The sequence below is a fragment of the Syngnathoides biaculeatus genome, chromosome 18, assembly GCF_019802595.1.
Source record: "Syngnathoides biaculeatus isolate LvHL_M chromosome 18, ASM1980259v1, whole genome shotgun sequence".
NCBI classification, from domain to species: domain Eukaryota; kingdom Metazoa; phylum Chordata; class Actinopteri; order Syngnathiformes; family Syngnathidae; genus Syngnathoides; species Syngnathoides biaculeatus.
Genome location: NC_084657.1, coordinates 12671876 through 12684283, shown reverse-complemented (window position 1 = coordinate 12684283; position 12408 = coordinate 12671876). Strand labels below are relative to the sequence as shown.

Here is a 12408-nt window from a genome sequence, read left to right as displayed (position 1 = left end):
TGGGGTGCCAGTTCAGACTAAGCCTGGCAAAGACACGACTACAGTATTTCCCCTCAGATTACTCCACTCAAGGTGTCTTTGAATCCGTTCCAGGATTAAGGCTATTAGATTGGCGGGGTTGAGATTTCAAAAGTAAAAGGGGAAAAAAAAAAACATTTTCAACTTCAGTTCATTGAAAACTTCTCTTAAAAGAAGTTCTTTGAGTTCTGCGGGAGACACTCCAGTTATGACCTACCCGAAAGAGGACAAGCGCTTCTAGAAAATAGATGCCAGCGACATTTCCGATCGAGTTCATCCGCAGCGCTCGCCTGCAACCGGCTGCGACAATCCGTCCGTTTTCTCTCGTCATAACCGCCGAAGAGCACGCGAAAGCTACTTGGCGCTCGCAAAAAAACATTTCCCGCACACGCCGCGGATTACGAATAAACCCGACCAGGGGAAAGTTACTCATCTATCAACCGTAAGGTTGCATTCTCTCGTTCGTTGCTGCCGGGCCCCGCGTTCAAAGCCGTAGCCGGCTGACAATTGATTGCTTTGTCATCTTTTTTTTTTTGCTGTCTTTATTGTTGTTTGAAAATTAAAAAAAAAGCAACTTTGTCTGGACTTGAAAGTCGTTAAAGTGTTTACTGTGATTAGGGAGTTTTTTCTTTTTCCTGGTCTGTCTCTAAGTATTAAACAACGCGAAGGGCCAGCGTGTATGAGAATAAAGCCTGTCTTGTTGATGAAAGGGGAGAAAAAAAGATGAATACAATTCTGTTGTTGTGTCACCGAGGATGACTCAAGAAGCTGGTATTTTATGACGAGACCCACATCATGATGTTGCCACCTGCAAGTTTCACAGTTGTTCTCAGGTCGAAGAGAGACGCCCTTTTTCCTTTAGACGTTAACGGCCATTAACGTTAATGTTTGTCTTGGTGTCCTTTTTGCAAACTGTAATCTGGTGATGGCTGGACAGTCCCATGATGTTGATACTTGCATATACAGAGAGTCCTCGTGTTAAGACGGTCTGGACCTAAGACGTTTCGACTTTACAACGCCCGTCCCCCCGTCCGCCATTTTATCTGGCTAATGCTTGTCCGTGTTTGTGCACCGGGAGTATCTTTGCATTTTTTGCCCTCTTTTTTTCGATGTTATCGCCCCAAACAAGAAAGTTGTGTCGGCCAAAAGAAAATCCATTACCATGGAAATGAAGCTCAAGATCATAAAAAGATTGGAGAAAGGAGAGAGACCAACACTGCCAAGGCTTCAATCGGTCAATCGTGGTGACAATTATCAAAGACAAAGCCCGTATTTTAGCGCATGTGAAGGGTTCCGTTCCAATGTCGGGTACAATGATCGCAAAATAAGGTTCTTTGATACTGGTCGAGATGGACCGGATTGAGGACCAGGTTCCTTCGCAATAGCTAAGCGCAGCTCCATCCACCTCTCGGCAGTAATGCTAAGTACATCACCTTGTTTATTTCAATGTATTTGTTTTTTTTATACAAAGTATTCTGATGTGAATTCTTACTTTAATGGTGGAATCCGACTTAGGTCGAAACTCGAGTTAAGTTGCTACTGTAGGAACGGATCTCAGTCTTAGACAGAGGACTCCCTGTAATTATTTGAACAGATGAATGTCGCATCTTCAAGCATCTGGAAATTGCACCCAAGGATAAGCCCTACTTGCAGAGTGGTACAATTCTCTCTGATTTCTTTTGATTTTCCCATAATTTCAAACAAGTAAGCATGGTGTTCGAAGTTTGGCCTTAAATACATCCCCAGGTCTGCCGTTAATTAACCCATTCATGGGCAGGGTTGCAATTTTTTGCCTTTTTGAGATAAAAGTCTCCTAATGGGCCACAATCAAAGAAATAACACTTCTTTTTCGTTTATGGTTAAGTTATATGATAACTTTCCTACTTTATAATCTCGTCCCAAAAATGGGACGCTGCCCGCGAGAGGGTACTTGGGTTTTCTTAGTAGATCATCCCAAAAATAGAATCTTGTTCATTAAAGGATATATTTTTCAAGGGAAAAAAAAGGAGGATATAATGCGTGAAAATCACGATGTCCCAAAAACGAGACGCTGCCCACGAATGGGTTAACTCACATGTGGTCAGTTGACCGAGAAGGAGCTTTATAAATCATGACCTCATCATCAGGACATCCCCATGTCCTTTAAAGACAAGAGTACTTTTTGGTATGTAAACTTTTGACATCAAGGAAAATGAAAAAAAAATCTCACTATTGTGGCATTTAACAAAATTAAACAATTTTGGTGATCCCGGACGACCTGAAACAGAAGAGGTTTTGTATGATTTGACTTCAGACAAAGAAAAAATGAAATGTGTGTCTTTGGACAGTCTAGGTAAAAACTTCAGGCTTCTATTGTAGATAAATTACATCTCATGACTCCGAAATTCCACAGCAGTTTTGCTGTAGTATATCACCTTACAATCACAGCACCATTGGAAGATCATGAATCCTTTCAAATAGCAGTAACTAGTAGTTTATTTTTATTCCATTTTGGAAGGAGTTCGCTGAACACGTCTGACCACCCACCAACACGAAGATGTATTTTTAGCAGAGGGTGGGGAGGTCATGAAGAGAGGTATGAGGATTTGTCTGCTTACTTTGAAGTTGAACTGGGCTGAAGTGAGCTTCTAGAAATATCCACAGAAGATTTAGAGAAACGCAAACTGTGAGAAGAAAGCTATCACAGTCTCTCGCAACTCCAGCCTACGTTAATTTAAGGGAAAAATCTAATCAAAGGGCAAGACATTAGGGGATCGGGGATTGTGTCCAATTAATGTTGTATGTTTTTGGGATGTGGGAGGAAACCAGAGTGCCCGGAGAAAACCCACGCAGGCACGAGGAGAACATGCAAACTCCAAACAGACTGGTCCGGGATTGAACCCAGGACCTCAGAACTGTGAGGCCAATGCTTTCCAGCTGACCACAGTGTGTCGCGACCAGAACACGGGGTTGGACCCCAATGCACAACTCTGGAGGCACAAAGCCGGTTAGGGAAATGTCTTTATTCAGTCCGGTGTCAAGAACCAAACAGGGAGTCCACGGAAGCGGCAGTAATGAAATCGGCAGGCATGAAAGGCAGGCAGGAGTAGGTACACGTTAGAGCAGGAACAGAATCGGGAGAGTGCGGGAACGAGGCAACGTTGTGACAAAGGCCAGACCGTATGTGTGGTCCCATTTGTATAGGCCGTGATTACGTGGAATGGGAGATGGTGTGCGCCTCCACTGATTGTTGCAGGTGGGGTGCCGCGTCGGGGACGGGCACAGCCCGGACAGGGGGCTGATATTTCAACTGAAATTTTATTGTTTCGCTATCATATTATATATATTTTTAAAATCAATGGGAGGTAGAAAAAGCAGATTTGAGTGAAAATCAGACATTTAATTTTAAGGTCACTTTGCTCAGTTATAATGCTTACTCTTTTGAACAGTCCCTAGCTTTCCCTATTCAAATGTGAGGCTGATGTTCTAACCAGTAGCACCTCGTGCTGCCCCGTATGCTAACACAGATGTAGGGAAAAAAAAAAAACTAAAAACAAAACCAAAAAAAAAAAATATATATATATATATATATATATATATATATATATATATATATATACACACCAACCAAAGCCCAAGAAAAACTGATTTTGGCAGCCTCATTGGAGGTCTGTGGTGTTTTTCCCCCGATGGTTAATCACATCCCAGCACAGTCAGTTCATGTCCTGAAGAGTATTTTTTATGCAAAACACGCAATTCTGGATGAATCTTCAATGCGCAAATTCCCCAAGCTGTCTGGCCCGTTTTATCTTCACCGACGCGAGGCATGCCATTCTTGATGTAACCCTCTCTTTAAAAGTCATTTTTCCCACTGTTGCATTTGTTTGTGTGTGTGTTCCTTTCTGTAAGCCGGCTGACTGATCATTGGTATGCGCCGCGCCGCCTGCTAGCCTGCTAAAAGAATAACATTTATGTTAAGTGCCCATCGTTCTGGCTCCGGTGTCAACCGGCCTAATGCAGCAAACAAAAAGTTGTAAACAATGATAACGCGCAGCCGTCCAAAGGATGAGAGGCCAAAATAACTTTTTGAGGTGATGAGGTTAGGAAGACGTAATAAATAATAAAAAAAAAAAGATATGACTATATATATGACTGTTTAACAACCTTCAAAGGAATCAACACAAAGAATCATTACTATCAAATACATTATTTTATGGTCTGTATGTGTTTCTGTTCTGTGTGTAACAGTTGCAGTCATTTGAAGGTTTATTATTGTTATTATTGCAACATCTATCCTAATTTATATTAGCTCATTGATGGTGTTTTGCATTATATTTTTAGCATTAAGCGAGAAAACATTCAATAGAATGTTTTAAGAATGTGTGAATTTTTCATTTATTTATTTATTTTTCTCATGGTCTGTATATTCAGTGATTTTCCCCATGGGCAGGTTTGTAATATACGTATTCCGGAATATGCGAGAGTTCTTCACGTATAATATTGCACTGTTATCGTATGTCCAAGTAATTTCATATTTTTTCACACAAGGGTACGATTGGTCTGTCACCGCATCATCTGATACTTTTGCACATTATTATCAATTTAAAGGTTTTGGCTTGCAGAATGCAGTTGTCAACGTACGACACCATTTTAACCAAAACGGTCACGCATGTCACCAAAAATGACGTTTGAATGTCATAAATGAGCAGTATTGGCATTTTGGTACAATCATTAAAAGGTTTTTTTTTTTTTTTTCCCCCTCCTAAAAGCCTCCACTTTTGAAATCTGTATTTATGTGGTTTTACATTTTCAGCCTCTACAGCGTAATTGTCACGTTGAAAAGCTTTGCTAAATTGGACCTAAGGACCTTGCTGTGTCCCTTCCAGCATCCAATGATTTGTCACATTTGCATTCTTTTTAAAAGAATGCAGCCCCCCGAGAGCCCTCCATTTTCTCTTTTTTTGAGCAAACACGTCCAACTTAACCCCGTGTGGGTTTGTCAACGTGTGTCCGCTTCGACCGTTGATTGGCAACGACTGAAAAAGCCACCTAACCCCTGCAACCGAACCTCGAAACAATGACATGGAAGCAAAGTGACCGTATCTCTGAAGGTGGGAAAGAAAATTACAAATCAACACTAATCAGAAACATTTGCGCTTTTAATCCATATCCTTGATTTCAATCTCAAATTCAATGAACAATGAGCTTTTTGTCCTCACTGGTAAGGCAATTCAGAGCACTACTTGAACAAATAAGTTTTTTTTTCTCCTACACTTGCGTACACTTTAATAACTTTTACGACAACAATGTAATGTAGGCATTTCTTATTACTCATATCTTTCTGCTAGTTGTATAGTTGTAGAGAGGGGCAAGAGTGTACCAGAAAAGGGACCTTGAGCTGGATGTCAGATGCCTTTCCAAAGAGGACACCTTCTTAGGATGACTTAAAATACTAAGCTTGTTAAATTCTGCCCGTTTGGCTGCCGGACGAGCGAAGGGTATGAAAAACACGAAGGGGACAGAGACACGAGGTCGCGGGGCTGGAAGGCCGAAAGATATTTGGGGACAGCACTAAAAGTGTGCCGAGTGACAGCTGCCGAGTGCAATGCTGGGTGGGGGGGGGGCGTTCGGTACATGCCGGGGTTGCCTCGTTGCGGAGGGGGGAATAAAAAGCAGGAAATTGCAGCTAGTTGAGAATACGGAGAGGAGAGCAAAAATGCCAAATCCTGAGCCATCAATTGAGATTTAGTCGCTATATTTCACAACAGGTGCATTGGGGAACCTCAATTCTTTTGAGAACAGGTAAAAAGTAGTCAACAAATGAGCCTTTACCAAAAAAAAAAAAAAAAAAATTAAAAAAGCAGAAGAAAATCTAGACGTTCTGGAAGATACCGAATGCTAACAACTCAAAAATAAAATGCGCGACTACCAATAACAAAGAAGAATGCGAGATGAGAGAGCTAAAACGAGAATCCACAAAATGACATGAAAAAGTAAGAACTAAAGCAAGTTTGCGTTGTTGTATAGTGGGAGGCGCAACTCCAGATGACGCTAAAACAATGAACATGCTAGCAAGCAAGCAAAAATAATGGAAGGAATAATGTAAAAGAAACTATGTTCTCTACCTAAGTGCTAACAATTGGATTTACACATACAAAGTTAAAAGATGAGTTTCTTTGTTAACCATAGTATAAGAGATAAAAATACAAAAATGTAGAGACTAGCAAGGAAGCTAAAACGAGGGGAAAACCGCCAGAAAATGACAAAAAGGCGTCAAAACACACAAAAGAAACAAGCAAGATTGAAGCACTGTAGGAGGCACCATTATTACACAAAACACACAAAGAATGTGCAGCCTTACAAGCAAGCTAAAATATTTTGAATTTTTAAGTCACAAAATGAAGAAAATCGACACGTTGTTCAAATTAACTTCGAATGCTTTCGACCACATCAAGATTCCAGACTTGAACTAGTCCCAAAAAAATGCCCCCGAGCAAATACTGGCTTTCCTCACACGGTTACTCGTCGCAAGTAGCTCCACTCGACGGCACTCGGCCCAGTCTAACTTATTTATAGCAGCTTCCCTTTCCCCTGAGGGGCGATGCAATTGAAACCAAATGTGCGGCCGCCGGCCACCCCGTCACCCGGCCGACCCTCAAGGCCGCCCTTCCTCCCTCCTTGGCTGTCCGCAGACATGGCTGGAAAAATGTGAGCAAGGGGGACTCCATTTCTTCACAAATCGCAGGAATTAGATGGGTTTCAACAAAAGGGAAATAAAACCAGAAACAAGCAAGTTTAAAGCTGATGCACTCTAGGAATCGCTCTAACAGACTACGTCAGAAACATGGTGAGCAAGCAGAATTTTTTGTATGGGAGAAGAAGAAGAAAAAAAATGATAAAAAAAAAAATCAGATGCAAAAAAAAGGGCTATCAATGCACGAAAGAAACTGTTTAAAATAATGATGACATGTAGAGGATATCTAAGATAAGCAATGTAATGTATAAAAATACAATAATGCTACAAAAAAAAAAAACCAAAGACTCATATTGTATAAAATAAGAAACAAGCTAATTTAAAGATGATGTACCATCGGAGAGGCGATTACAGGTGATTGACAGGTCGTTTCAAGGGCTGCTGCCAATGGAAAACAATCAAAACGATCAAAATTAAACTGGAACAAAATAAGCACAAGGAAAAGCATGCAAAAATGTCAAAACAATTCAATGCGGGTTTTGTTTTAAGTCCCACAATAGAACTAAAACCAAGTATTCTACGACTGTTGCAACTTTTCTGTTCAAATCTCCTGGGTAGGAAAGAGTCAAGAGAAATCCGGATCGGCCCAACCTCCACACCCACTCGACACTTTCAGCAAAAGTAAACTTACCATGATGCCTGCTCCGCTTTTTTTTTTTTTTTTTTTTTTTGCGCGTCCGTCTCGTTTCCTGTCAGGCTTCCTGACAATAATTCAGCCTGGGCTGTTAGGACGCGACCGAAGCGGCGCTCTCTGCACTTCTTTTTGCTCACTGGTCAGCTTTTTCCCCAATAACACGACAGGATGCTTGTTTGTTTGTTTGTTTTGTCCCCCCCCCTCCCTTGCTGCCGAACGGAGTTGTTGCAGACTGCCCTCTGACTTGTCTGCCGGATTTAGAAGCCACGTGTGCTGGAAAGTTGAAAGGGGCCGAGCTTATTTGCCATACGTTGTCACAGGCGACCCAGAACAAACTCCTCCCCCCACCCCATTTTTTTTTTTTTTTTTTTTTGCAATACTATGTCAACTTGTTTTTACACTTGCATAACAATGGTAAAATGTGAAACTGTACCATTACGAAAACTTGGGTTTTGTTTAACTAAACATGTTAATGTTTTTAATTAATTTGTGGGGAAAAAAAACGTGGAAAATACATGAGTTAAAATATAAAATCTGGAAAAAAAATGTCACAACATCCCAAATAATCTGATATAATAATAATGACACTATTTTAAAGCCATTAACCTTCACTGTTCGCCACTACAGGTACAGCTTTAGAAAAAAAAAAAAAAAAAAAAAAAAAGTACAGCGGACAGTCAAGAATTGAAAAATCTTTCTTAAAAATATAGAGTTGCAAACTTTTTTTTTTTTTTTTTCCCCCCACATTTACACAACTTCTGAAGGTTACCAAACAATTGATGTGTACCGGACCACTTTGGGCGCTTCGACAGGCATTGGCGTGGTTCGAGAACAAGATAAAGATGGTAAAGTGGGTGTTTTATGGGAGAATATTTCAAAACGGCAGAATGTACCCACGCAGCAGCTTTCAGCTTTTAATATGACTTGTTCTTTTTCCTATGTTCACGCTCCCCAATAATATTGTACTTACACCATACGTTAAAAATAAAAGATTTGCATTGTTTATCGTTTTTATGTCTCCAGCTTTCAGTCATTGACTGTCCAACAGCATACATTTGGTGAGTGAAGTGGGGTCCAGTCTGGCATGGCCGCCACTCAATCGCGGACTACAAACAATTTAGAGTCGTCAGAGAGCAGAACCAGACTCCACGTAGATTGGGCTAAGAGATTCAAACCCAGGGCCTCTCAAATGTGAGCCACACCCCCCTCACAAATCAAGGAATTCCGGCCAAAGCGAGTGCAAAGACGGGGCAAAAACTAACATCGGCGTGGAAACTGAATTAAACATAACTGGTGTGAAGACAGCCACCATCAACAACTTGATAAGAAAGCAGAATATATACATTACATATATGTATGATCTCATTTGCATAAGAATAATAATTTCGGGATGTGCATTGTTGGGGGGTGCACAGTGAGTCCGAGTCCAGCAGCGCTCTGGAGAATGCAAATTCCCAACAGCGACAGAGGACAAAGGTTCTCCTTCTCCCATCTCCTTGCCCCCCCCGATCCCATTTGCTCCGCCAGACGGATGCTGACAGTTTGGGGGCGGGGGCGGGCACGCTTTGATGCCGCAGCCAAGCGCACTCGCTCGTCATACTTTTGTTGCACAAACAAGGGGAGGAAATGGGGGGGGGCTAATTTGAACTGGTAATTGCTGTTAAATGCAGTCAGGGTGCTAGATGAGCTTCCCGAGTTTGGTCATTGTTGTCCTGTGACCCATTTGGCTTCGGGAGACACCTCGTAAAAACACTCACAATAACCCGAATTGACATAATTGTGCCTTTTCTTTCTTTTTTTTTTTAAATTCAATTGAAACAACAACCAGGTGTCTAGAGCTTAGTTCATGCGTGACGCGTGTGCATTCAGCGCGGAGTCAGGCCAAAGCAACTTTTGGATCGTTTACAGTGAAGAAAATGAGTATTTGAACAGCCTGCGATTTTGCAAGTTCTCCTACTTAGAAATTATGGAGTGGCCTGAAATTTCCCTTGTAGGTGCATGTCCACTGAGAGAGAGAGAAATACAGGAAACGTTTGACTTCTGTGATTGCAAACAAACGCTACTGTATCAAATGTTTACATTGTTTTTTTTTTCAGGTGTTCAAATACTTATTTTCAGCTGTATCCCAAAAATAAATTGTTTAAAAAAAAAAAAAAAGCATACAATGTCATGACTGGATTTTTCTTTCTAGATTGTCTCTCTCACAGTGGACATGCACCTACGATGAAAATATCAGACCCCTCCATGATTTCTAAGTGGGAGAACTTGCAATATAGCAGGGTGTTCAAATACATATTTTCTTCGCTGTATACTCGGTGCGGCTTGCCCCTTGGACCATGATGTTCGTAGATGATATTGTGATATGTAACGAGAGCAGCGAGGAGGCGGAGGAACAATTAGAAAGATGGAGGCATGCACTGGAAAGGAGAGGAATGAAGATTAGCCAAAGTAAAACAGAATATACAGTATGTGAGGGAATGAGAGGGGTGGAGGGGAAAGAGTGAAGCTCCAGGGAAAGTGATGGCGAGGGTGGACGACTTCAAATACTTGGGGTCAACAATACAGAGCAATGGAGAGTGTGGTAAGGAAGTGAAGAAACCAAGCGGCGTGGAACAGTTGGCGGAAGGTGTCTGGTGTTCTATGTGACAGAAGAGTCACTGCTAGCCTGAAGGGCAAAATTTATAAAACAGTGGTGATGCCGGCCATGATGTACGGATTAGAGACGGTGGCATTCAAGAAACAACAGGTGTCAGAAATGAAGACGTTGAGGTTCTCGCTCGGAGTGAGCAGGTTGGATTGGATTCAAAATGAGCTCATTAGAGCGGCAGCCAAAGTTGGATGTTTTGGAAACAAGGTTAGAGAGAGCAGACATGTCCAGAGGCGAGAGAGCGAGTATGATGAGGATGGAGCTGCAAGAGGAAGACCAAAGAAAAGGTTGATGCATGTTGCGAGGGAGGACATGAGGACAGTGGGTGCTAGAGAGGAAGATGCATGAGATAGGCTTGGACAGAAAAAGATGACACGCTGTGGCGACCCCTGACGGGACAAGCCGAAAGGAAAGGTCGAAGAAGAAGAAGCGGCGTGCCCCGGTTATTCGGCAATATTCTCCCAGACTGCAGGGAGCAGTGTGGAGCATCTCTGGCATACAAACAAAACTAAATGATGATAGAAGTACAAAAACAGTGTTCAAAAGTGAGACCCCAAAAAGACATTCGGGATGACATTTTCTCTCATGGAGGCAGCACTTCGTCAGCAAGACTTTGAAGTACATTTGTCAAGTAGTGGAGTAGACCCATTTCCAGACACAAAAACCAGAACGCCACAAACCACACTGCAGGCCAGTGAACGCCCACACAAGCTGTGATGAAAATGCAAAGTTTTGTGTCGTCAGCAGGGCAGCCAAGGAGGGCGTTAGGAACACAAAAAAAAAACAAGCACAATCATTGTTTTGCAGTCGAGGCGGGTCTGGGAAGGCCTGCGCCGAAAGTGGGCAGAAAAACAAGGGAATGTGCCCGCAGCACTGCATGCCAGTCTAATCGGGAAAAAGGAAATTGAGATTGGATGCGCCCTTCAAAGGAGAGTTGGGCTTAGTAAAAGATCCCCAAAATCTCAGGAGTTAGACCTGTGAGGCAGATGTGCAAACCACAAGGCCACTGTGCTGCGGGAAAAGATGGAAAATGATGAAAAAATAAACTCTAACCTGCTCGGAGTAATTACTGCAGTAAATAAGTCATTCTCAAATACAGTCGCCCGCCATATTGTGGTTCATTTTTTTGCAGTCTCGGTGCATTCTCAAACTGTCCATTAAATGTTTTGAAATCAGTATTTTTCTATACTCAGGTGCTCATTTTTCTATACAGACGTGTGTTACCGCAGGTTCGTGAAGTAATTCGAGCCAAGAGGAAAGAAAAAAAAAAATTGTCTACTTCGAACAGAAAGTTACATAAATAACAAGCCGGCAAAATTACGTCATATTTGTTGGCAGATTTCATGTACTCCATCGCCGTTATTTAGCACCCAGAAGTGGTCAAGTGGACAGACACAACTGGCCGTTAAATAAACAAAAGCACTGTCATATGCTAGTTGCTATGGCTACAGCGTAGCGGCTAACCCGAGCTAACAACAGCCAGCTAAACGATCTTTTGCTGATTGGCCGTGCCTTTTAAAGGCGCACACACACGTTCGAAGTCACGGATACCACCGTGGAGGAAGTGAGAATGGTGAGCCGAAGTGGAGAAAACCAATACATATATAGCATTGGTATTATGCATAATGTTTTACAATATATATAACCCCGAATATGTACTCCGTTTGTGTATCAGGTGCCTCAACCTGTCCGACTTTCCCACATAATAGACATCACTTCCTAATATTTATCTTCTACTCAAAGCCATGCTGAGCTCTAATTCATAATGATAAAAGAATGAATAAGGATCTGTGATATAGTGAGAAAACATGTTTTTTTTTTTTTTGTAATCTGCTTGGAAGCTTCTGGAAGAATAAAGCTTGCATCTGAAGGAAGAAAATACCGCGCATAAACACACACATGCACAAAAAACCCTGTGGAGTACAGTTTCAATCCAATATGCAGCTGTACTTATTCATGCTGACATCTGTGCCAGAGTTCATATTCACTGCTTTTGGCTCCGAAAAACCCCAAAACCACCACAAGCCCCAGCACCAGACCCGGTCCGGGGCTCCTGATTGCCCGAGAACAAAGCCGGATTTTTTATTTTTTTTGTTGCGTATTCGGGATATACAATACTATTCGCGGCGAGAACAACATTCAGCACATTTACATTTGCCGTGTGTATTTGTACGGCAGCGGCGACGCGGGCAAGAGCGGCGTCCCTCAGGGCCGCCGAGCGCTGACAGATGAGTGATGGAGAAACAAAACGAGTGTCACTTCGCGTAACTCACGGAACTCGAGCGACTGCGGTGGCGGCAATGTCTTCCCCAACGCGGCAAAAAACGAGAAACAAATGCGCTCAGTGGGTGACCCGCGGGGAAACCGTGGCAACAA

The 12408-nt window shown here is 42.2% G+C and overlaps 1 protein-coding gene across 6 annotated transcripts in view; it reads right to left on the bottom strand.

Annotated features, from left to right (window-relative positions):
- The window catches only part of sgcd (sarcoglycan, delta (dystrophin-associated glycoprotein)), a 141106-nt gene that overhangs the window by 57170 nt on the left and 71528 nt on the right, over positions 1-12408 (bottom strand). For 2 of the 6 annotated variants that reach the window (XM_061803396.1, XM_061803391.1), the window contains exon 1: positions 236-508. The exons of 3 other annotated variants lie outside the window; for them this stretch is intronic. Coding sequence is in view for 2 of the 3 variants with exons in the window: in XM_061803391.1 (XP_061659375.1) it covers positions 236-451 (216 nt within the window). In the remaining variant the exon portion in view is untranslated. Of the gene's footprint in view, positions 1-235; positions 509-7382; positions 7626-12408 lie in introns of those variants that run through there. One more of the 6 variants, XM_061803397.1, reaches the window with a different exon arrangement.